The 22,145-nt window shown below is 47.3% G+C and overlaps 1 protein-coding gene across 1 annotated transcript in view; it reads left to right on the forward strand.

Moving 5' to 3' along the window:
- LOC115126092 (calsyntenin-2-like) overlaps nucleotides 1–22,145 on the forward strand; it is a 546,721-nt gene that overhangs the window by 324,314 nt on the left and 200,262 nt on the right. Inside the window, exon 3 of the mRNA XM_065024315.1 lies at nucleotides 17,455–17,650. Coding sequence (XP_064880387.1) covers nucleotides 17,455–17,650 — 196 coding nt within the window. The remainder of the gene's footprint in view (nucleotides 1–17,454; nucleotides 17,651–22,145) is intronic.

Below are 22,145 nucleotides of genomic sequence, written 5' to 3' on the forward strand. Positions count from 1 at the left end.
GATGTTGTCTCTGGCTGTTAGAACACTGAGCTGGCTTTACAGATGTTGTCTCTGGCTGTTACAACAGTGAGCTGGCTTTACAGATGTTGTCTCTGGCTGTTAGAACACTGAGCTGGCTTTACAGATGTTGTCTCTGGCTGTTAGAACACTGAGCTGGCTTTACAAATGTTGTCTCTGGCTGTTAGAACACTGAGCTGACTTTACAGATGTTGTCTCTGGCTGTTAGAACACTGAACTGGCTTTACAGATGTTGTCTCTGGCTGTTAGAACACTGAACTGGCTTTACAGATGTTGTCTCTGGCTGTTAGAACACTGAACTGGCTTTACAGATGTTGTCTCTGGCTGAACCCTGAGCTGTATGTATCTACAGAGACCAATGCCTTCTATTAACCCAATAGTATAATACATACATAATGCATCCGTAGTGTATCTGCCTCCCCATTGTCAGTGCATTGTAACACTTGTTATAAGCATCTATAACAGCTCACAGCTCATTAACAGTACATTCCTATAAATACGTTGAGATTTTATAACACACTGGTGACACATAGACAGCAGAACCCCTAACAGCTCCATTTAACCCTGGTTGTCTGTCTCCAGCTGCATTGAGTTGTATAGTCATAGAGGGTCAGGGCTGTCGTGTTTAAACACCGGTGATTCTGGAGGAGATGACTGGAGCTATAATGTAGATAAAGGGGCGTATTGAGGAGATGCAGTAAAGATAATGTAGGGGTGTAAAGTCGCTGAAGTTAATTAGCTAGCTGACAGAGATGGGATGGTGATGGGTGCATTTGAAGGAGGGGACAGGGACATACATCCAGGGAACAGCTGAAACAGAGGACACTGAGGTGGGCTGGAGCCTCATTTATAAACATTGCCTACGCACAAAATATGCCACAAATCGTGCATGCACGTGTGAATGTGCTTATCCTCCCACAAACTTTAGACCATGGGTACACACAGTTTCTAGTGGTTGAAGTATTGCATTGCAAGAAAACAAAAGTAGCCTGGTAGCCCTGTACAAATGGTGAATATACACTGATTTTGCAAAACATTAAGAATAGCTTCCTTAATTAATGTTTTGTTCACTCAGTGTCTGTTGACTTATTCATAACTAGATGCAATAATTTGCTGTTAATGAGAAAAAAACGATTTATTGTGTCTTAGCATTCTGAAATAATTACAAATATATTTCCCATTATTTATTTAATTTCCATGATCATTGCAGAATAAATTCCTCACCTTTTCTGACTGTGATGGTTTGATACTCGTGAAATGGCTTATAGGCCTACAACAAGTTAGGATATGGCACCATTTGTCCCATCTCTCATCCACTTCACAGTAATAAAAAGAGAAGCTATTTCAAGTATTTTGCTCTATGCGATCCGATCCGATACGCAGTTTAACGCTAGAACCGAATGTTAATCTTTTCCATTGATTTCTCGAGTAGACACTTAATTTAGAAACATAATATATAATACGTATAGGATAACTATTGCACCTTTGTGGACATGATGGGTTCATGTTTCTGAAGGAGCCATATAACAAATGACCATGTGCATCTCTCATTTAATTGGGCCTATCATTCAGAGACAATGTTTCAGATTTAGAGGGCAGTGTAGCATATTTAGGTTCAGGAGAAAGTCAATTCCAAAACATTATCGAATTCAAACGATCTGTTTACAGTCCACAACAATTTGCAATTGTTTATGTGTTTCAGAAATGACAAGATGCAGGAAATGTCACTGCGAAAGAAGACATTCTGCCAACAACTCCAAAGACATTTGATCAAGTTCACCATTGGTATTTCCTTCAGATATACTGTCTTGTCCTACTTCCAATCATTCCAAAGTGAACCCCAAAAGGTGAATGATGGGTGTTTTTCAGGCGGAGTTATAATGCTCGTTCACACGTGCACAGTTCCATGACAGGTCTGATTTATAATGGGAAACATGCGTATGTCAAATCAAATCAAAGTTTATTTGTCACGTGCGCTGGATACAACAGGTACAACCTTACAGGTACAACCTTACAGTGAGAGGCTTACTTAAGGCTCTAACCTGTTATTGTATGGTGTGCGCCAAGTTTCAAAATCTCAATATTTGTGTACGCACACAGTCTTTTCAAAAATGGCACATGCAGATATTTAATGCAACATTTAAACAGAAATTATGAATGAGACCCCTGAGCTTTACTGGGGAAGAGGAACCAAAATGCAAGGGTGGATTAAATAGGCAAGGGAGTGACTTGGAAAGGGATGACGCTGAGGTGTGTGTGTGTGTGTGTGTGTGTGTGTGTGTGTGTGTGTGTGTGTGTGTGTGTGTGTGTGTGTGTGTGTGTGTGTGTGTGTGTGTGTGTGTGTGTGAACGGAAAATGGCAATATTGAGGTTGTTACCACATCTCGAGATATGCTAATTGGTATCACAATGTCAAAGTGGAACACCCACCGAACATTACAGACCCCATATATCAATCCAGAATGACCATCCTAAATCCATCACGAAATGTGATTCTTGACAGACCAACATCTGTCTGTGTGTTGGGGTGGTGTTGACCTCTACTGCCGTTGTGAGGGGAGATCCAAGTCGTCAGTAGAAATAAATTAGCATTAATATCCAGTCTCACGCCTCCGCTAGCTGCTAATTAGCCTGCGTTTCCACGGTAGTGCCAGCTGTAATAACAGCCAACCGTATCCTGGGCACGTTTTTATGCTCGTTTGCCTTGCATGTTTCATATGTACAGTCATTGTGCCTTTTGTTTGGCAAATGGAGATAGATTTTCATATTTTTTGTCCGAAAGCATTTTCCCTCAGTTTTTTTCATCATCACAGAAAAACCTGTTCAAATAGTTGTTTTTGACCTGAGCTAGCCTGCTGAGTTAACTGTAAAGCTACTGTCTCGGTATGACCTGCACTCAGACTAGCCCGGCTGGATCGGACTGGATCAGACCAGGAAATGACATGGTATGGAGACAGGAACACAATGGTGAGGCAGCAATTACACTTCCTGCATTTCTAGGACGAGGGGAAAATGGAGGTTTGGAGTACAATTTGAGAGCCCTTGCTTTCGGAAGACTCACACTGAGAAAATAACCCAACAATCCGAGCCTAGCAGAGTCAATCAAAGCCTTTGTTCCTCATGTCAGGCCCATTTCCATTGGTTAGCAGGGGTCCTCTAGTTCTGGCCACAGCTTGCTAGTGAGGACAGGATTGACGTCATATAACAATAACATGTGACAATTAGCAGACGTATTTATCCAAAGCGCTTTACAGTCATACGTGCATACAATATACTTATGGTTGGCCCTGGGAGTTGAACCCACAACCCTGACGGTGCAAGCACCATGCTCTACCAACTGAGCTTTGATGTCATTGATTCATATATTGGAGATTGCTTAAGACACAGGTGGGTAACTCCAATCCTAAAGGGCTATCACACCTGACTAAAGACCATGATAAGTGAATCACAGTATTTGTGTTGGAACAAAAATGGTAGCCCCGTAGCTCAAGTCCACCACTGTTTTGATCTTATCAGATGTTGTGTTTTCAGTAGAGTAGTGGCATTGGAACTAACACTGTGGAAAATATGACTTCAGATCTTCCCGCAGAGAGCGGGAAGTTGGCATTTGGTCCCCTGGCCCAAAATTATCCCACTTCTGTTTGAGCAAAGGATTAGAATAAAGATGGAATGAACTGTTTTTTAGGGAGAGAGAGAAAGAGATGGAAGATTAATTCAGAGGGGAGATAAAGAAATGTGCAGAGGAGAGATGAAGGATACACTGGCAGAGGAGAGAGAGAGAGGAAGTTAGTCTGGCAGAGGAGAGAGGAAGTTAGTCTGGCAGAGGAGAGAGGAGGATAGTCTGGCAGAGGAGAGAGAGAGAGGAAGTTAGTCTGGCAGAGGAGAGAGGAAGTTAGTCTGGTAGAGGAGAGAGGAGGATAGTCTGGCAGAGGAGAGAGAGAGAGGAAGTTAGTCTGGCAGAGGAGAGAGGAAGTTAGTCTGGTAGAGGAGAGAGGAGGATAGTCTGGCAGAGGAGAGAGGAAGATAGTCTGGCAGAGGAGAGAGGAAGTTAGTCTGGCAGAGGAGAGAGGAGGATAGTCTGGCAGAGGAGAGAGGAGGATAGTCTGGCAGAGGAGAGAGGAAGTTAGTCTGGCAGAGGAGAGAGGAAGTTAGTCTGGCAGAGGAGAGAGGAAGTTAGTCTGGCAGAGGAGAGAGGAAGTTAGTCTGGCAGAGGAGAGAGGAAGTTAGTCTGGCAGAGGAGAGAGGAAGATCGTCTGGCAGAGGAGAGAGGAAGTTAGTCTGGCAGAGGAGAGAGGAAGATAGTCTGGCAGAGGAGAGCGGAAGATAGTCTGGCAGAGGAGAGAGGAGGATAGTCTGGCAGAGGAGAGAGGAAGTTAGTCTGGCAGAGGAGAGAGGAAGTTAGTCTGGCAGAGGAGAGAGGAAGTTAGTCTGGCAGAGGAGAGAGGAAGATAGTCTGGCGGTATAGGACAGAGGTAGAGAGATGGACAGATGGAGGGAGAGGTGTGGTAGAGGACAGAGGTGGAGAGATGGAGGAAGAGGTCTGGTAGAGGACAGGGGTAGAGAGAGACAGATGGAGGGAGAGGTATGGTAGAGAACAGAGGTAGAGAGATGGAGAGACAGAGGGAGAGGTGTGGTAGAGAACAGAGGTAGAGAGAGTATCGACAGATCGAAGGAGAGGTGTGGTAGAGGACAGAGGTAGAGAGATGGACAGATGGAGGAAGAGGTGTGGTAAAGGACAGAGGTAGAGAGACGGACAGATGGAGGGAGAGGTGTGGTAGAAGACAGAGGTAGAGATATGGACAGATGGAGGGAGAGGTGTGGTAGAGGACAGATGTATAGAGATGGACAGATGGTGGTAGAGGAAAGAGGTAGAGAGATGGACAGATGGAGGAAGAGGTGTGGTAGAAGAGAGAGGTAGAGAGATGGACAGATGGAGGGAGAGGTGTGGTAGAGGACAGAGGTAGAGAGATGGACAGATGGAGGAAGAGGTGTGGTAGAGGACAGAGGTAGAGAGATGGACAGATGGAGGAAGAGGTGTGGTAGAGGACAGAGGTAGAGAGATGGACAGATGGAGGGAGAGGTGTGGTAGAAGACAGAGGTAGAGAGATGGACAGATGGAGGGAGAAGTGTGGTAGAAGACAGAGGTAGAGAGATGGACAGATGGAGGGAGAGGTGTGGTAGAGGACAGAGGTAGAGAGATGGACAGATCGAAGGAGAGGTGTGGTAGAAGACAGAGGTAGAGAGATGGACAGATGGAGGGAGAGGTGTGGTAGAGGACAGAGGTAGAGACATGGACAGATGGAGGAAGAGGTGTGGTAGAGGACAGAGGTAGAGAGATGGACAGATGGAGGAAGAGGTGTGGTAGAGGACAGAGGTAGAAAGGGGGGGGTTGTCACCTGTCAAGTGTTGAACGTGTTAATGAAGACACACTGGAGAGCTGAGGCAAGGGTCACACATACACGCATACTGTGCATACACACACACACACACACACACACACACACACAGACACACACACAGAGAAGAATAGACATGTATACACAGCGAGAGGGCTAGTGATCCTAGCATTTACCACTATTCCTTGCCCACACACACTCACACACATACACAAAAAATATACACACATACAAACACACATACACTACATGACCAAATGTATGTGGACACCTGCCATTTCAAAATCATGGGCATTAATATGGAGTTGGTCCCCCCTTTCCTGCTATAATAGCCTCCACTCTCCTGGGAAGGATTTCCACTACATGTTGGAAGATTGCTGAAGGAACTTGTTTCCACTCAGCCACAAGAGCATTAGTGAGGTCGGAACTGATGTTGGGTGATTAAGCCTGTCTCGCAGTCAGTCAGGGCTCTTTGCAGATTAGTCAAGTTCTTCCACACCGATCTCGACAACCATTTATGGACCTCGCTTTGTGCACAGGGGCATTGTCATGCTGAAACAGGAAAGGGCCTCCCCAAACTGTTGCCACAAAGTTGGAAGCGCAGAATTGTCTAGAATGTCATTGAATGCTGTAGCGTTAAGATTTCCCTTTACTGGAACTAAGGGGCCTAGCCCGAACCATGACAAACAGCCCCAGATCATTATTCCTCCTCCACCAAACTTTACAGTTGGCACTATGCATTCGGCCAGTAGCTTTCTCCTGGCATCTGCCAAACCCAGATTCGTCCGTCAGACTGCCAGATGGTGAAGCGTGATTCATCACTCCAGAGAATGCGTTTCCATTTCTCTAGAGTTCAATGGTGGCGAGCTTTACACCACTCCACCCGACACTTGGCATTGCGCATGGTGATCTTAGGCTTGTGTACAGCTGCTCGGCCATGGAAACCCGTTTTATGAAGCTCCCTGTGAGCAGTTCTTGTGCTGCTGTTGCTTCCAGAGGAAGTTCGGAACTCAGTAGTGCAACCGAGGACAGTCTATTTTTTTACACGCTACACGCCCTTCAATACAGCAACTCTAGCAGGACATAAATTTGACAAACTGACTTGTTGGAAAGGTGGCATCCTATGACGGTGCCACGTTGAAAATCACTGAGCTCTTCAGTAAGACCATTCTACTGCCAGTGTCTATCCAGATTGCATGGCTGTGTGCTCGATTTTATACACTGGTCAGCAACGGGTGTGGTTGAAATAACCGAATCAACTCATTTGAAGGGGTGTCCACATACTTTCTATATACTGGATAGTGTACATACACACTCATAGAGACAGGTGTAGGCATAGCACGAAGTCGAGTCCAGTGAGCCATTGCCAGTTTTTCCTCAGTTGCTGTGAAATAATCTGCCTATCATTTTCTCTCATCTCTCTCCCTCACTCCGCCTCATACACAAACACATTTGGCAGAACCTGCCCTATCTTTCTACTCCCTAGTCCCTGGCCCAATTTGAACAGTATCAATGAGCGATGGTGGCCCACCGGTGCCAAAAGACCTGAGTGGAAAAAGTTCTGTGCCGTTCTGTGAAGCGTTTTCCATGACTTCTCCCTCTGCAACAAAACTTCTCTCCAATGAGAGCAGAGAGAACATTTAGCCTCTAAGCATTTTAGTTTGGATTACACGGTGTAAATGCAGGGAACTCAGTTCAGACAGACTCTCATAAAGCCTTGCATATTTTACCATTTCAATGGCCAGAAGATCACCCTGTATAAGCTTCTGATCCCCGATATGACTTCTGAACTCCACACACCCTCCAACATTGGAACTATACAATCACACAGAAACACACACACACACACACACACACACACACACACATACAAAAACGTTTACTTTGAGATTTCAGTTGTCAAGATGATAGCAAAACAGTCATCTGGCTGCTGATTGGCTGTCTGACTGATCTGAAGAGTCAATCATAAATGCTGTTTCAGCAGGATTCTCTAGGGCACATCACTACAGGCTCATAAAGTTCCCTGAAACAAATATCTTCACAACAGCTATTCATAGACATATCTTTGTCACAATTATTCTCTCCCTCTCCTCCTCTCTCTCTCCTCCCATTATTCCTCTCTTCCTCTCTTCTTCTCTCCGATCTTTCCCCTCTCCTCATCTCCTCTTTTCATACCCTCTCCCTCTCTCCTCTTCCCATCTCCCTCTCTTCTCTCTTCCTCCTCTCCTCTCTCTCTTCCCCTGAAGGTAAACTGCATTGAGAGCGATGTCACCTGAGGCAGTCCTACAGTGTGAACCATCCTACCTCTCTAACTCCATCAGCTCCACATGCATCCTGTGTATTCTGTTCCTGCTCATCCCAAAGTGCCAGCTCCTTTTACACCATTATTTTTAATGGTGTGGAAACACTAGTCACTAGACACACTACAGTAGCAATGGGCTCTAAGTAGGTGAGGCTCTTCTACAGAGAGAGATACAATGAACTCCGTGACTTCATTGGAATTATGTAACACTGAATTAATAGTCTTATTGATTTTCCGTTGTGAATTGGAGTCATCAGCCTTGGGTAGAGATATTTACATTATAAGGGGAAGCTACAGTACGTGACTGATGCTAATTCCAGTCATTCACCCAGAAGATATCATGATACTATAGTGCTTTGTTGCTCCTCCATATAAAAGAAAGGCCCCTTGGCCAGAGGCAGGGCCAAACTACGGGCTGCTATAGAGGATAGGCCTGAAGGATAAGTACTGTCCTCTCGGGTATTAAAAGGGTCGTAAACTCTAATAGGGATATTTGAACACATTGAACTCTAAATGGCCTTGCATGAGAGGAGTGTGGACACATGCTGTTTCTCCCCCAGGCCATTCTACACAGGGAAGTAGAAAATAGAAACTATTGATTTCCAGGGTGCTTTTATGTGATTGCCTTAGCTGTGTTCTGTTTGTGTTTTGGTCCATTTTTTTCTTCTCTTTCATTCGTTGCCTGTCCTTATACAGGGAGGCCGGGGCTTCTGTGGTGATTGGACGTACATCCATAGAATACACAGTGCTTGTGATTCATTAATGTCTTGGAGTAGACTAAAGACCATAACACAGACTAAACTGGGTAACTACCACTAGGGATAGTTCACCCAAATTACAAAATGGCACATTGGTTTCCTTACCCTGTAAGCAGTCTATGGACAAAGTCTGACAGCAATTCATGCTTTGGTTTAGTTTTCTACATGCTAATGTTTTAGCATTTGTGGCACAAATCCCATTCAAATCATCAGACTGATAATATACATTTTTGAGCATCATGTCCAAAACATCCAAAAGTATCTAAAATTGATTGTGAAGCTCAACAAAGTCACATATAGATGATTTGAACATGAAAAATGTCCAAAAAAATATCAGTCCCGTGACTTGTATTTTTGCCACAAATGCTAAAATGTTAGCGGGTGCCAACAATGCCAGGGAAAGCAAAGCATGGCTTGGTCATACCTTGTAATTTGGGTAGACTATCTCATAAGGGAAACCTTATACATTATAAGATAAACATTTGTGAAAGATTTTTGTAATCTGTGTGGGTTGCTGGACAGGTAGGAGGACTGACAATAGTGAAGGTGAACAGTTGGTCAGGTGACCGAGGAATGGATGAGACTGAGGCAGGAATTCCTTTAACCACAAAGTGGTATATTTACTGGGTAGTTTGTGGTTGATTCATGGACGCACAGAATGTCTGGATTAGACGGATTTGTGGGAGAGAAAGCAGCGAGGTCGGGCGGTGGCGATTTCCTCCTTTTAATGAGTTGAGATCTGTCAGACATTTCCACCTGACCTAATTAAAGAGCCCCTGGCCCTGCTGAGCAAGTGGCCATTAATTAAAGGATGATTCCACCAACTCCATGGGCCTTTGCTACAAATTGTCTTCTGCAATTCTCTGCATTCACAACAACAGATCGTAGTTCAAGACAAACACATTGGCACAATCATGACATTGTTAATTGAAAGTGAAAAGTGTAGCCAGGTAGCACATGGACTCACACTAGCTTATATCTATAAAGTCTACCATCTGCATAGAAACTGAGTCTACCATCTGCATAGAAACTGAATTTACCATCTGCACAGAAACTGAGTCTACCATCTGCATGGAAACTGAGTCAACCATCTGCATAGAAACTGAATCTACCATCTGCATAGAAACTGAATCTAGCAGCTGCATAGATACTGAATCTACCATCTGCATAGAAACGGAATATTCCATCTGCATAGAAACTGAATCTACCATCTGCATAGAAACTGAATCTACCATCTGAATAGAAACTGAGTATACCATCTGCATAGAAACTGAGTCTACCATCTGCATAGAAACTGAATATACCATCTGCATAGAAACTGAGTCTACCATCTGCATAGAAACTGAGTCTACCATCTGCATAGAAACTGATTTAGAAAAATATATCATCAATCATTAGGACTACTTTTAGCAACTGTTGCCATGTCTACAAAGAAGGATTTATAACTGGGAATTAAAAAGCTACTTTATCTTACCCAGGAACATCCTTCCATCCATCCATCTCTCTATCCCTCCATCCATCCATCTCTCTATCCTTCCATCCATCCATCTCTCTATCCCTCCATCAATCCATCTCTCTATCCCTCCATCCATCCATCTCTCTATCTCACCATCCATCCATCTCTCTATCCCTCCATCCATCCATCTCTCTACCCCTCCATCCATCCATCTCTCTATCCCTCCATCCATCCATCTCTCTATCCTTCCATCCATCCATCTCTCTATCCCTCCATCAATCCATCTCTCTATCCCTCCATCCATCCATCTCTCTATCCCTCCATCCAACCATCTCTCTATCCCTCCATCCATCCATCTCTCTATCCCTCCATCCAGCCATCTCTCTATCCCTCCATCCATCCATCTCTCTATCCCTCCATCCACCCATCTCTCTATCCCTCCATCCACCCATCTCTCTATCCCTCCATCCATCCATCCATCCATCTCTCTATCCCTCTATCCATCCATCTCTCTATCCCTCCATCCACCCATCTCTCTATCCCTCCATCCATCCATCTCTCTATCCCTCCATCCATCCATCTCTCTATCCCTCCATCCACCCATCTCTCTATCCCTCCATCCATCCATCTCTCTACCCCTCCATCCATCCATCTCTCTACCCCTCCATCCATCCATCTCTCTATCCCTCCATCCATCCATCTCTCTATCCCTCCATCCATCCATCTCTCTATCCCTCCATCCATCCATCCATCTCTCTATCCCTCCATCCATCCATCTCTCTATCCCTCCATCCATCCATCTCTCTATCTCACCATCCATCCATCTCTCTATCCCTCCATCCATCCATCTCTCTACCCCTCCATCCATCCATCTCTCTATCTATCCCTCCATCCATCCATCTCTCTATCCTTCCATCCATCCATCTCTCTATCCCTCCATCAATCCATCTCTCTATCCCTCCATCCATCCATCTCTCTATCCCTCCATCCAACCATCTCTCTATCCCTCCATCCATCCATCTCTCTATCCCTCCATCCATCCATCTCTCTATCCCTCCATCCATCCATCTCTCTATCCCTCCATCCATCCATCCATCTATCTATCCCTCCATCCACCCATCTCTCTATCCCTCCATCCATCCATCTCTCTATCCCTCTATCCATCCATCTCTCTATCCCTCCATCCACCCATCTCTCTATCCCCTCCATCCATCCATCTCTCTATCCCTCCATCCATCCATCTCTATCCCTCCATCCACCCATCTCTCTATCCCTCCATCCATCCATCTCTATCCATCCATCCATCTCTACCCTCCATCCATCTATCTCTATCCCTCCATCCATCCATCTCTCTATCCCTCCATCCATCCATCTCTCTATCCCTCCATCCATCCATCTCTCTATCCCTCCATCCATCCATCTCTCTATCCCTCCATCCATCCATCTCTCTATCCCTCCATCCACCCATCTCTCTATCCCTCCATCCATCCATCCATCTCTCTATCCCTCCATCCATCCATCTCTCTATCCCTCCATCCACCCATCTCTCTATCCCTCCATCCATCCATCTCTCTATCCCTTCATCCATCCATCTCTCTATTCCTCCATCCACCCATCTCTCTACCCCTCCATCCATCCATCCATCCATCTCTACCCCTCCATCCATCCATCTCTCTATCCCTCCATCCATCCATCTCTCTATCCCTCCATCCATCCATCTCGCTATCCATCCATCCATCCATCTCTCTACCCCTCCATCCATCCATCTCTCTATCCCTCCATCCATCCATCCATCTCTCTATCCCTCCATCCATCCATCCATCTCTCTATCCCTCCATCCATCCATCCATCTCTCTATCCCTTCATCCATCCATCTCTCTATCCCTCCATCCATCCATCTCTCTATCCCTCCATCCATCCATCCATCCATCTCTCTATCCCTCCATCCATCCATCCATCTCTCTATCCCTTCATCCATCCATCCATCTCTCTACCCCTCCATCCATCCATCTCTCTATCCCTCCATCCATCCATCTCTCTACCCCTCCATCCATCCATCTCTCTATCCATCCATCCATCCATCCATCCATCTCAGTGTTGTGTTTATACTGATTGGCTGTTTGATTGCTGTTAGCTCTCTGTAATTGGCTGACAGTAGGTGATGGAGTAGTGGTAACATGCCTGTTTAACTGATTGACATTTCCTGCTGTTGTCTGGGAGTTGGGTGGTGGTGGTCTATTATGGACTGTTGGCTAGAGGTTGGGTGGTTTAAGGACTGTTGGCTAGAGGTTGGGTGGTGGTCTGTTATGGACTGTTGGCTAGAGGTTGGGTCTGTTATGGACTGTTGGCTAGAGGTTGGGTCTGTTATGGACTGTTGGCTAGAGGTTGGGTCTATTATGGACTGTTGACAGGAGGTTGGGTCTGTTATGGACTGTTGGCTAGAGGTTGGGTCTGTTATGGACTGTTGGCTAGAGGTTGGGTCTATTATGGACTGTTGGCTAGAGGTTGGGTCTGTTATGGACTGTTGGCTAGAGGTTGGGTGGTGGTCTGTTATGGACTGTTGGCTAGAGGTTGGGTGGTGGTTTATTATGGACTGTTGGCTAGAGGTTGGGTGGTGGTCTATTATGGACTTTTGGCTAGAGGTTGGGTGGTGGTCTATTATGGACTGTTGGCTAGAGGTTGGGTGGTGGTCTGTTATGGACTGTTAGCTAGAGGTTGGGTCTATTATGGACTGTTGGCTAGAGGTTGGGTCTGTTATGGACTGTTGGCTAGAGGTTGGGTCTATTATGGACTGTTGGCTAGAGGTTGGGTCTGTTATGGACTGTTGGCTAGAGGTTGGGTGGTGGTCTATTATGGACTGTTGGCTAGAGGTTGGGTGGTGGTCTATTATGGACTGTTGGCTAGAGGTTGGGTGGTCGTCTGTTATGGAATGTTGGCTAGAGGTTTGGTGGTGGTCTGTTATGGGCTGTTGGCTAGAGGTTGGGTGGTGGTCTGTTATGGGCTGTTGGCTAGAGGTTGGGTGGTGACGGTGTGTGTGTGTTGTTTTGAACCTGTTCCTGTGTCTATGCTGAGTTATTGACGTGTATCCTGCTTGTGTTTTGTGACTAACTATATTGACAAAGGGGAAGTGGGTGTTTTGTGACTAACTATATTGACAAAGGGGAAGTTGGTGTTTTGTGACTAACTATATTGACAAAGGGGAAGTGGGTGTTTTGTGACTGACTATATTGACATAGGGGAAGTGGGGGTTTTGTGACTAACTATAGTGACATAGGGGAAGTGGGTGTTTGGGGCCTCACACACTGTCGGCACTCCTAAACACCCAACCTGCCCCTGAGCAGTCAGAGTCAAACAGTCCTGATTTGTTTAGGACCCTGTGAGTTGTCCAGTGTACTGCCTGTAGAGAAGAGATTAAGGCTCATGGTCTGATGCACAACAAATAGCTATTAGGTACACATTATAAAACTTATTTGGGTCCAGAATGCAGCAGTTCAGCCATATTGTGTTGTGGACTGGAGCTGTGTGATGAGTACAGTTGGGTTTCACAGAGCAGAGAGTGTGTTCTGTGTTCTCTCTCAGTCAGAGAGACAGTGGTTTCTCTCTGTCAGTCAGAGAGACAGTGGGATCTCTCTGTCAGTCAGAGAGACAGTGGGTTCTCTCTGTCAGTCAGAGAGACAGTGGGATCTCTCTGTCAGTCAGAGAGACAGTGGGTTCTCTCTGTCAGTCAGAGAGACAGTGGGTTCTCTCTGTCAGTCAGAGAGACAGTGGGTTCTCTCTGTCAGTCAGAGAGACAGTGGGTTCTCTCTGTCAGTCAGAGAGACAGTGGGTTCTCTCTGTCAGTCAGAGAGACAGTGGGTTCTCTCTGTCAGTCAGAGAGACAGTGGGTTCTCTCTGTCAGTCAGAGAGACAGTGGATTCTCTCTGTCAGTCAGAGAGACAGTGGGTTCTCTCTGTCAGTCAGAGAGACAGTGGTTCCTCTCTGTCAGTCAGAGAGACAGTGGGTTCTCTCTGTCAGTCAGAGAGACAGTGGTTCCTCTCTGTCAGTCAGAGAGACAGTGGGTTCTCTCTGTCAGTCAGAGAGACAGTGGGTTCTCTCTGTCAGTCAGAGAGACAGTGGGTTCTCTCTGTCAGTCAGAGAGACAGTGGGATGACATTAACTCCCTCAGAGTAGCCTTTATGTAATTAAGAGTGAAAGGACAAGGTTGAGCTAATCATGTCTGAGTCCCCCCTCTGTGCTCGTGGAGAAGAGTATTTTTAATTAAAATCTCCTGTACACACACACACACACACACACACACACACACACACACACACACACACACACACACACACCCAGACACACACCCACACACACACACACACAGAATCTCACGCCACTCTGGTTTCTCCAGCTCCGGCTCTAGCCTGAACACACAAACTAGATTAGAATGAGTTCTTCAGAAACGGACAGCTTCTCTTCTAGTGTGAGTTTTTTTCATTCCTCGTCTGACTAATTTCATGAAGAGCATAATTACAGTGTTTTCAATTTGGCCTCAACTCTGGAGCTATGTGGCTGACAGTCTTTCTCTGCCCTGCAGCTGAGAGGGCCGGGGGAGGAGAGGGTGTGAGAGAAATATGTGTGTAAAGTGCAGAGGAGGTTGTGGGGCAATCAAGAGCCAATCGGTGTGTGTGATGGGGTACAGGGAGAGAGCAGAGGTAAGGTAGGGCCTTATACATAACTAGGTAATTAGATGCAAAATAGCCTACAGTAACTAACCACACAATTTCAATAAACACATTACTGATATTATTATATTATGTTATTATTGTTGGTATAAACTTGTTATTATCTCTGTAAGCTGCTCACCTGCTGTAATACTGCACGTACTAGTGCCAGTCAGTTAATGTATAATTACAGTTCTAAAACGTTTGAGTAACATTGATTTTGTATGATTTGATTAGATAGCTGTCTATCCTGCGGTGTGTTCAAACAGTAGGAGGATGAAAGTTAGAGCGAGGGTTCTGGCATTACCACTGTGTGTGTGTGTGTGTGTGTGTGTGTGTGTGTGTGTGTGTGTGTGTGTGTGTGTGTGTGTGTGTGTGTGTGTGTGTGTGGCCACTATCCAGCTGTGTGTGTGTGCGTGCTTTGACCCATTTTTGTTGTGATCCGGTTCGTCTTATCAAGGATGCTCTGTCAGGTCTGATAATGACTGGGGACCCCCAGAGTATTTTGGCCCTCAAGTTACAGAAACACACACCACCACTGGTACTACTGATAAAACTGCAGTTAGTCCCCTTGATATAATTTCTTAACTCGGCTGACTTAGTGCCCCTCTGTAGAACTTAAACCATGACGTCTAGTTCCTGCTCCTTCTCACTGCCATCTACTCATAATGTGTCATTCATCTACATCCATTAGATTAAAACGTGACCCTGCCCAGTCTCTCCTTGAAGACTGCCAGGCCGTTGCCTGGGTTTTTCTAATCATAAATCTATCTCATAAAAGGCTAATGTGACACGGAGACACATATTTAGCAAACAATTTAGCACAGCAAATAGGGTGGCGAGCCCCACAGCTCTGCCAAGTGCCCCCCACATCTGTTCCTGTTACCATACTGCTGCCGAGCCGAAGCCGAGCCGGGGCCATCGGTTCAAACCTAATCTGTCCTTCAGAAAGGCTCTCCTCTGGTGGGGGATCTGATATCAGCCTGGAGGTGTGACAAGCAGCTAGCAGCCCAGCGCGAGGCCATGTCTTTATTCATTCAACTTTGAAAAAGAGGATGTCTGCCATGACAGTCAACGCTCGTCACCTTGACCCCTCCGCTCCCTGAGCTAAAATGTAATCACGAATTGGGTGTAGCGGTTCCTTGTCCTGCCAAGCACTGAGGTGGAAGAGTTGAGCATATCTTTAGTTATACCTTAATAATGGGAAACTTCTTCACTTGGCTGTGCCCTTTCAATAAAAGATTGCAGTTTTGAAATTGCTGTAAAAGTGCAGTAAGTGCAGTCGACTGTGATATTTTGGACTCAGTAATTGCAGAATAACTGCAGTGTACTGCAGTTGAACTGCAGTTATACTGTACTGTAACTGCAGTTACACTACAAAATTACTGAAGTAAATAGTATTTTGGTCACAGTATTTGAAGGTGTCCTGCAGTTATAGTGGACTCTGACTGCAATCTTTTTTTATAAGGCTGTATATTAGGTTTATTTTTCCTACCACAGTGATGGATTTTTTATTTGGCCATTTTGTGGTGGCAAGGCAACCTCGCCAATCGAGACTGTTACGTCCTCTCTCGCCTCATCACACACCATTTGCTTTGATGCTATTTTATGATTATTTTCCCAAGCTGAACGCTTCTATGCCTCTGCATTTATTTCTGATGCGTTATTCTTCAGGTAATACACAGGGGCCGTCTTAAACAATCTACTGAGTATCTCTCCCTCCTTCTCTCTCTCTCTCCCTCTCTCTCCCTCCTCTCTCTCTCTCTCTCTCTCTTTCTCTCTCTGCCTCTCTCTCCCTCTCTCCCCCTCTTTCTCTACCTCTCTCTCTCTCCCTCTCTCTCCCTCCTCTCTCTCCCTCCCTCTCTCTCTCTCTCTCTCTCTCCCTCTCTGTCTCTCTCTCTCCCTCTCTCTCCCTCCTTCTCTCCCTCTCTCTCTCTCCCTCTCTCTCCCTCTCTCTCTCTCCCTCTCTCTCCCTCTCTCTCTCTCTCTCCCTCTCTCCATCTCACTCTCTCTCTCTCTCTCACTCTCTCTCTCGCTCTCACACTCTCTCACACTCTCTCACTCTCTCTCTCTCTCTCTCTCTCTCTCTCTCTCTTTCTCTCTCTCACTCACTCACTCACTCACTTACTCACTCACTCACTCACTCACTCTCACTCTCTCTCTCTCTCTCACTCCACTGTGGACAAATTGTAATTTCAACACTCCCACTGTAGAAGGAGATGGGATAATGTTTGACCGGGATGAAAGAGAAGAGAAAGGGAAGGAGGGGAAAATAAAGTTGCTCTTATCACAACTGGCCAGCAGCGATGTGCACACAAAGCTCTGGCGGAATCCAATTTAGTCCTTCCTGTTAGTTTAAATGATTATCGGCGCAATTAGCCGTCTCAGGTCAGACTTTAAAGCTCGTGCTAAGTGATTTCCTCAAATCCCCCAGTAAGACGCAGGCCAGCTCCACGCTTCTAAAGCACTCGCTTTGTCAAATCCAAAACAGACTCCACCTTATCCGACCTGCTCATAAATGTCAGACGACTTGTTTTGGTCTGCCTCATTGTTTAGCTTTGTAAATGAATGTTCTGTTCCTTCCTTGTCTCAAAACATGGTGACTGAGAGGCAGTGTTTCTTTTTTATCAAGCTTTTAGTTACTAAATTGGTGATTGTTTGTATGGTCTGGAGTGACAACGCGGAATGGGAGTGAGCCGCAGACTGGGCAGGTTGGTTTGCCCTTGTCATTTTTTACTTTAACGGTCAAGTGGAAATCAAGTGGTAGTAAATACACAGTCCCTCACCTCTCTCCCCTCCTCTCCCTCTCTCTCTCTTTCCAGGGGAGATCTGTGCGTTTAAGATACATGGTCTGGAGGCTCCGTTCGAGGCAGTGGTGCTGAATGGGACATCTGGTGAGGGCCAGCTGAGAGCCAGGGGCCCGGTGGACTGTGAGCTGCAAAAGGAGTACACCTTTATCATCCAGGCCCATGACTGTGGAGCAGGACCTGGGGGAACCGGGGGGAAGAAGTCACACAAGTGAGTTTATGAGGCAGGATGTATTTTTGTCTGTTGGTCTTTATGAAGCATGTGAATTCAATACCAGGCTCCCTGCAACACTGCACTCTGAAGCCAAGCCTACTGTGATCAAATAACATTTGATTACTGTAAGTAACAGAAGTGCATGTCACTCTGGCTGCAAAAGGTCTTAGGGATATGCCACTTTCTCCTTGACCCCCTTCACCTCAGTGTCTGATCCTGGCTGACCCCAGGTACTTCCCTGTAGTGTGTAGGATGAAAACAGCCAGTATATTATTTTAAAGTGGTGCACTGATGAAAATGATTCACCACACTTACAGGAGCACCTATGAGCTGAGGATTCTTCTGATATTGCTTTCTCCACGGTCTCTTATGACTGTCATTTCCACTCTGTGTGTGTCTCTCCTCACTCTCTCTCTGCTCACACCTCTCACCTTCCTCAGCGGGAGCTCACACAGAAAATGAGTGTCTCCTTCACACACACAAACACACGCACCAGGCCTGTAATTATAGCAGCAGGTGTGTGTAAAGGTACGGTACACATTGTCCCGGGTGGTATTTTTCAGGTTATCCCTGCATCCCTGATTGTGGGACGTATGAAGAAACACAACTAAACGTAGACATACATTCTATGACACAGGTTCTTTGTTAGCACCCAGGGATGACGGTCTTAGCTTTAATAGCCTGTTCTTCGCAGGCGTTCCTTAGCTTTAATAGCCTGTTCTTTGCAGGCGTTCCTTAGCTTTAATAGCCTGTTCTTCGCAGGCGTTCCTTCTGCTGTCTGTGTCCCGGAGGAGCAGTCTGGCGTTTTCAGGGATCCAGACGAGTGGAGAGGAGAGCGTCAGTGAGCGCAACTCTCACATTTAGAGGAGAAAAACAATCCCTGCCTATGGCTCAGCCCAAATTACACATGACATGTCAGCTCTGGAGAAGAGATCAGGCCATAGGCTCAGAAATGACACAGGGGCCGTCAAGCTCTCTCTCTCTCTCTCTCTCTCTCTCTCTCTCTCTCTGTCTCTCCCTGTCTCTCTGTCGCTCTCTCTCTCTCTCGCTCTCTCTCTCTGTCTTAGTCTCTCTCTCTCTCTCTCTCTCCCTCTCTCTGTCTCAGTCTCTCTCTCTGTCTCTCTGTCTCTCCCTCTCTCTCTGTCTCTCTCTCTCTCTCTCTCTCTCTCTCTGTGTTTCTGTCTCTCTCTCTCTCTCTGTCTCTCTCTCTGTTTCTCTCTCTCTGTTTCTCTCTGTCTCTCTCTCTCTCTCTGTCTCTCTGTCTCTCTCTCTGTCTCTCTCTGTCTCTCTCTCTCTCTCTCTGTCTCTCTCTCTCTCTCTCTGTGTTTCTCTCTCTCTGTCTCTCTCTCTGTTTCTCTCTGTCTCTCTCTCTCTCTCTCTCTCTTAGTCTCTCTCTCTCTCTCTGTCTCAGTCTCTCTCTCTGTCTCTCTGTCTATCTCTCTCGCTCTGTCTCTCTCTCTCTTTTTCTCTCTGTCTCTCTGTCTCTCTCTCTCTCTCTCAATTCAATTCAATTCAATTCAAGGGCTTTATTGGCATGGGAAACATGTGTTAACATTGCCAAAGCAAGTGAGGTAGATAATATATAAAGTGAATATATAAAGTGAAATAAACAATAAAAATTAACAGTAAACATTACACATACAGAAGTTTCAAAACAATAAAGACATTACAAATGTCATATTATATATATATACTGTCACGCCTTGGTCTTAGTATTTTGTGTTTTCTTTCTTTATTTGGTCAGGCCAGGGTGTGACATGGGTTTATTTTGTGGTGTGTTTTTGTATTGGGGTTTTAGTAGGTATTGGGATTGTGGCTGAGTAGGGTTGTCTAGGGAAGTCTATGGTTGCCTTGAGGCAGTTCTTAATCAGAGGCAGGTGATTATCGGTGTCTCTGATTGGGAACCATATTTAGGCAGCCATATTCTTTGAGTGTTTCGTGGGTGATTGTTCCTGTCTCTGTGTTAGTTATTCACCAGATAGGCTGTATAGGTTTTCACATTCCGTTTGTTGTTTTTGTATTGTTCGTGTTTTTTCATCATTAAAGATGTATCGAACTAACCACGCTGCATTTTGGTCCGACTCTCCTTCGACGGAAGAAAGCCGTTACAGAATCACCCACCACACCAGGACCAAGCAGCGTGGTGACAGGCAGCGACAGCAGAAGCAACAAAGAGAGGAATGGACATGGGAGGATGAATTGTTCGGAGAAGGACCCTGGGATCAGCCTGGAGAATATCGCCGCCCCAAAGAACTGGAGGCGGCGAGAGCTGAGAGGCGCTGGTATGAGGAGAAGCAACAGCGGCAGCAGGAGCAACAATATCGGGACTACACTACTTGGGAGGAAATAGACAGGTGGGCGGTCGACCCAGAGAGAGTGCCGGAGCCCGTCTGGGATTCGCTGGAGCAGTGCGAAGCAGGTTATCGGAGAATGGAGTTGGCGAAGCAGGCATGGCGGCGCGGACGGAAGACCGAGAGTCAGCCCCAAAAATGTATTGGGGGGGGCGGGGGGGGGGGGGGGCTCAGGGAGAGTGTGGCAGAGTCAGTAGTCAGACCTGAGCCAACTCTCCCTGTTTATCGTGAGGAGCCAAGGAGGAGACCAGAACCAGAGCCGGTGTTAGAGGTGAGTGAAGCAGAGACTGTGAAGGAGTTAATGGGGAAATTGGAGGAGAGAGTAATGAGGGAGTTGCTAGTTTGGTGCTTTAGGTACGATATTCGTCCGACGGAGCGTGTCGGGGATTTGATGGCACCTGGGTCAGCGCTCCATACTGGTCCTGAGGTGCGTGTTAGTCGGCTGGTGAAAATTGTGCCAGCCTCACGCACTAGGCCTCCTGTGTACCTACCTAGCCTTGCACGTCCTGTGCCAGCCCTGCTCTCAGGCTCTCCAGTACACCTTCACGGTCCGGTCCATCCTGTGCCACCTTCACACACCAGCCCTACGGTGGCAGCTCCCCGCACCAGGCTTCCTGTGCGTGTCCCCGGTCCAGTACCACCAGTGCCAGCACCACGCACCAGGCCTTCAGTGCGCCTCGCCTGTCTAGCGCTATCAGAGCCTTCCTCCTCTCCAGCGCTATCGGAGTCTCCCGCCTGTTCAGCGCAGCCAGAGCCTTCCTCCTCTACAGCGCTGCTGGAGTCTCCCGCCTGTTTAGCGCAGCCAGAGCCTTCCACCTCTCCTGTGCTGCCGGAGTCTCCCGCCTGTTCAGCGCAGCCAGAGCCTTCCTCCTCTACAGCGCTACTGGAGTCTCCCGCCTGTTTAGCGCAGCCAGAGCCTTCCACCTCTCCTGTGCTGCCGGAGTCTCCCGCCTGTTCAGCGCAGCCAGAGCCTTCCTCCTCTACAGCGCTGCTGGAGTCTCCCGCCTGTTTAGCGCAGCCAGAGCCTTCCTCCTCTACAGCGCTGCCGGAGCCTCCCACCTGTTCAGCGCAGCCAGAGCCTTCCTCCTCTACAGCGCTGCTGGAGTCTCCCGCCTGTTCAGCGCAGCCAGAGCCTTCCTCCTCTACAGCGCTGCTGGAGTCTCCCGCCTGTTTAGCGCAGCCAGAGCCTTCCACCTCTCCTGTGCTGTCAGAGCCTCCCGCCTGTTCAGCGCAGCCAGAGCCTTCCTCCTCTACAGCGCTGCTGGAGTCTCCTTCCTGTTCAGCGCAGCCAGAGCTGCCAGCCTGCATGGAGCAGCCTGAGCTGCCAGTCTGCATGGAGCAGCCAGAGCTGCCAGTTTGCATGGAGCAGCCAAAGCTGCCAGTCTGCATGGAGCAGCCAGAGCTGCCAGTCTGCATAGAGCTGCCGGTCTGCATGGAGCAGCCAGAGCTGCCCGTCTGCATGGAGCAGTCAGAGCTGCCAGTCTGCATGGAGCAGCCAGAGCAGCTAGATCTGCCAGTCAACCAGACTCTTCCAGATCCTCCAGTCAACCAGACTCTTCCAGATCCGCCAGTCAACCAGACTCTTCCAGATCTGCCAGTCAACCAGACTCTTCCAGATCTGCCAGTCAACCAGACTCTTCCAGATCCGCCAGCCAGCCAGGATTTGCCGGATCCAACTACCTGCCTGAGCTTCCTCTCAGTACTGAGCTTCCTCTCAGTGCTGGGCTTCCTCTCAGTGCTGAGCTTCCCCTCAGTGCTGAGCATCCCCTCAGTGCTGAGCTTCCCCTCAGTGCCGAGCTTCCCCTCAGTCCCGAGCTACCCCTCAGTCCCGAGCTACCCCTCAGTCCCGAGCTACCCCTCTGTCCCGAGCTACCCCAGTCCCAAGCTGCCCCTCAGTCCCGAGCTGCCCCTCAGTCCTGAGCTGCCCCTCAGTCCAGTGGGGTTTTGGGTGAGGACTACTAGGCCATGGTCGGCGGCGAGGGTGGACTATCCTAGGACGCGGGGGGGGGGGGACTAAGACATTAATGGAGTGGGGTCCACGTCCCGAGCCGGAGCCGCCACCATGGACAGACGCCCACTCGGACCCTCCCTATTGTTTTGATGTGCGTCCGGGAGTCCGCACCTTAGGGGGGGGATTCTGT

Source organism: Oncorhynchus nerka, linkage group LG11, assembly GCF_034236695.1.
Source record: "Oncorhynchus nerka isolate Pitt River linkage group LG11, Oner_Uvic_2.0, whole genome shotgun sequence".
NCBI lineage: Eukaryota > Metazoa > Chordata > Actinopteri > Salmoniformes > Salmonidae > Oncorhynchus > Oncorhynchus nerka.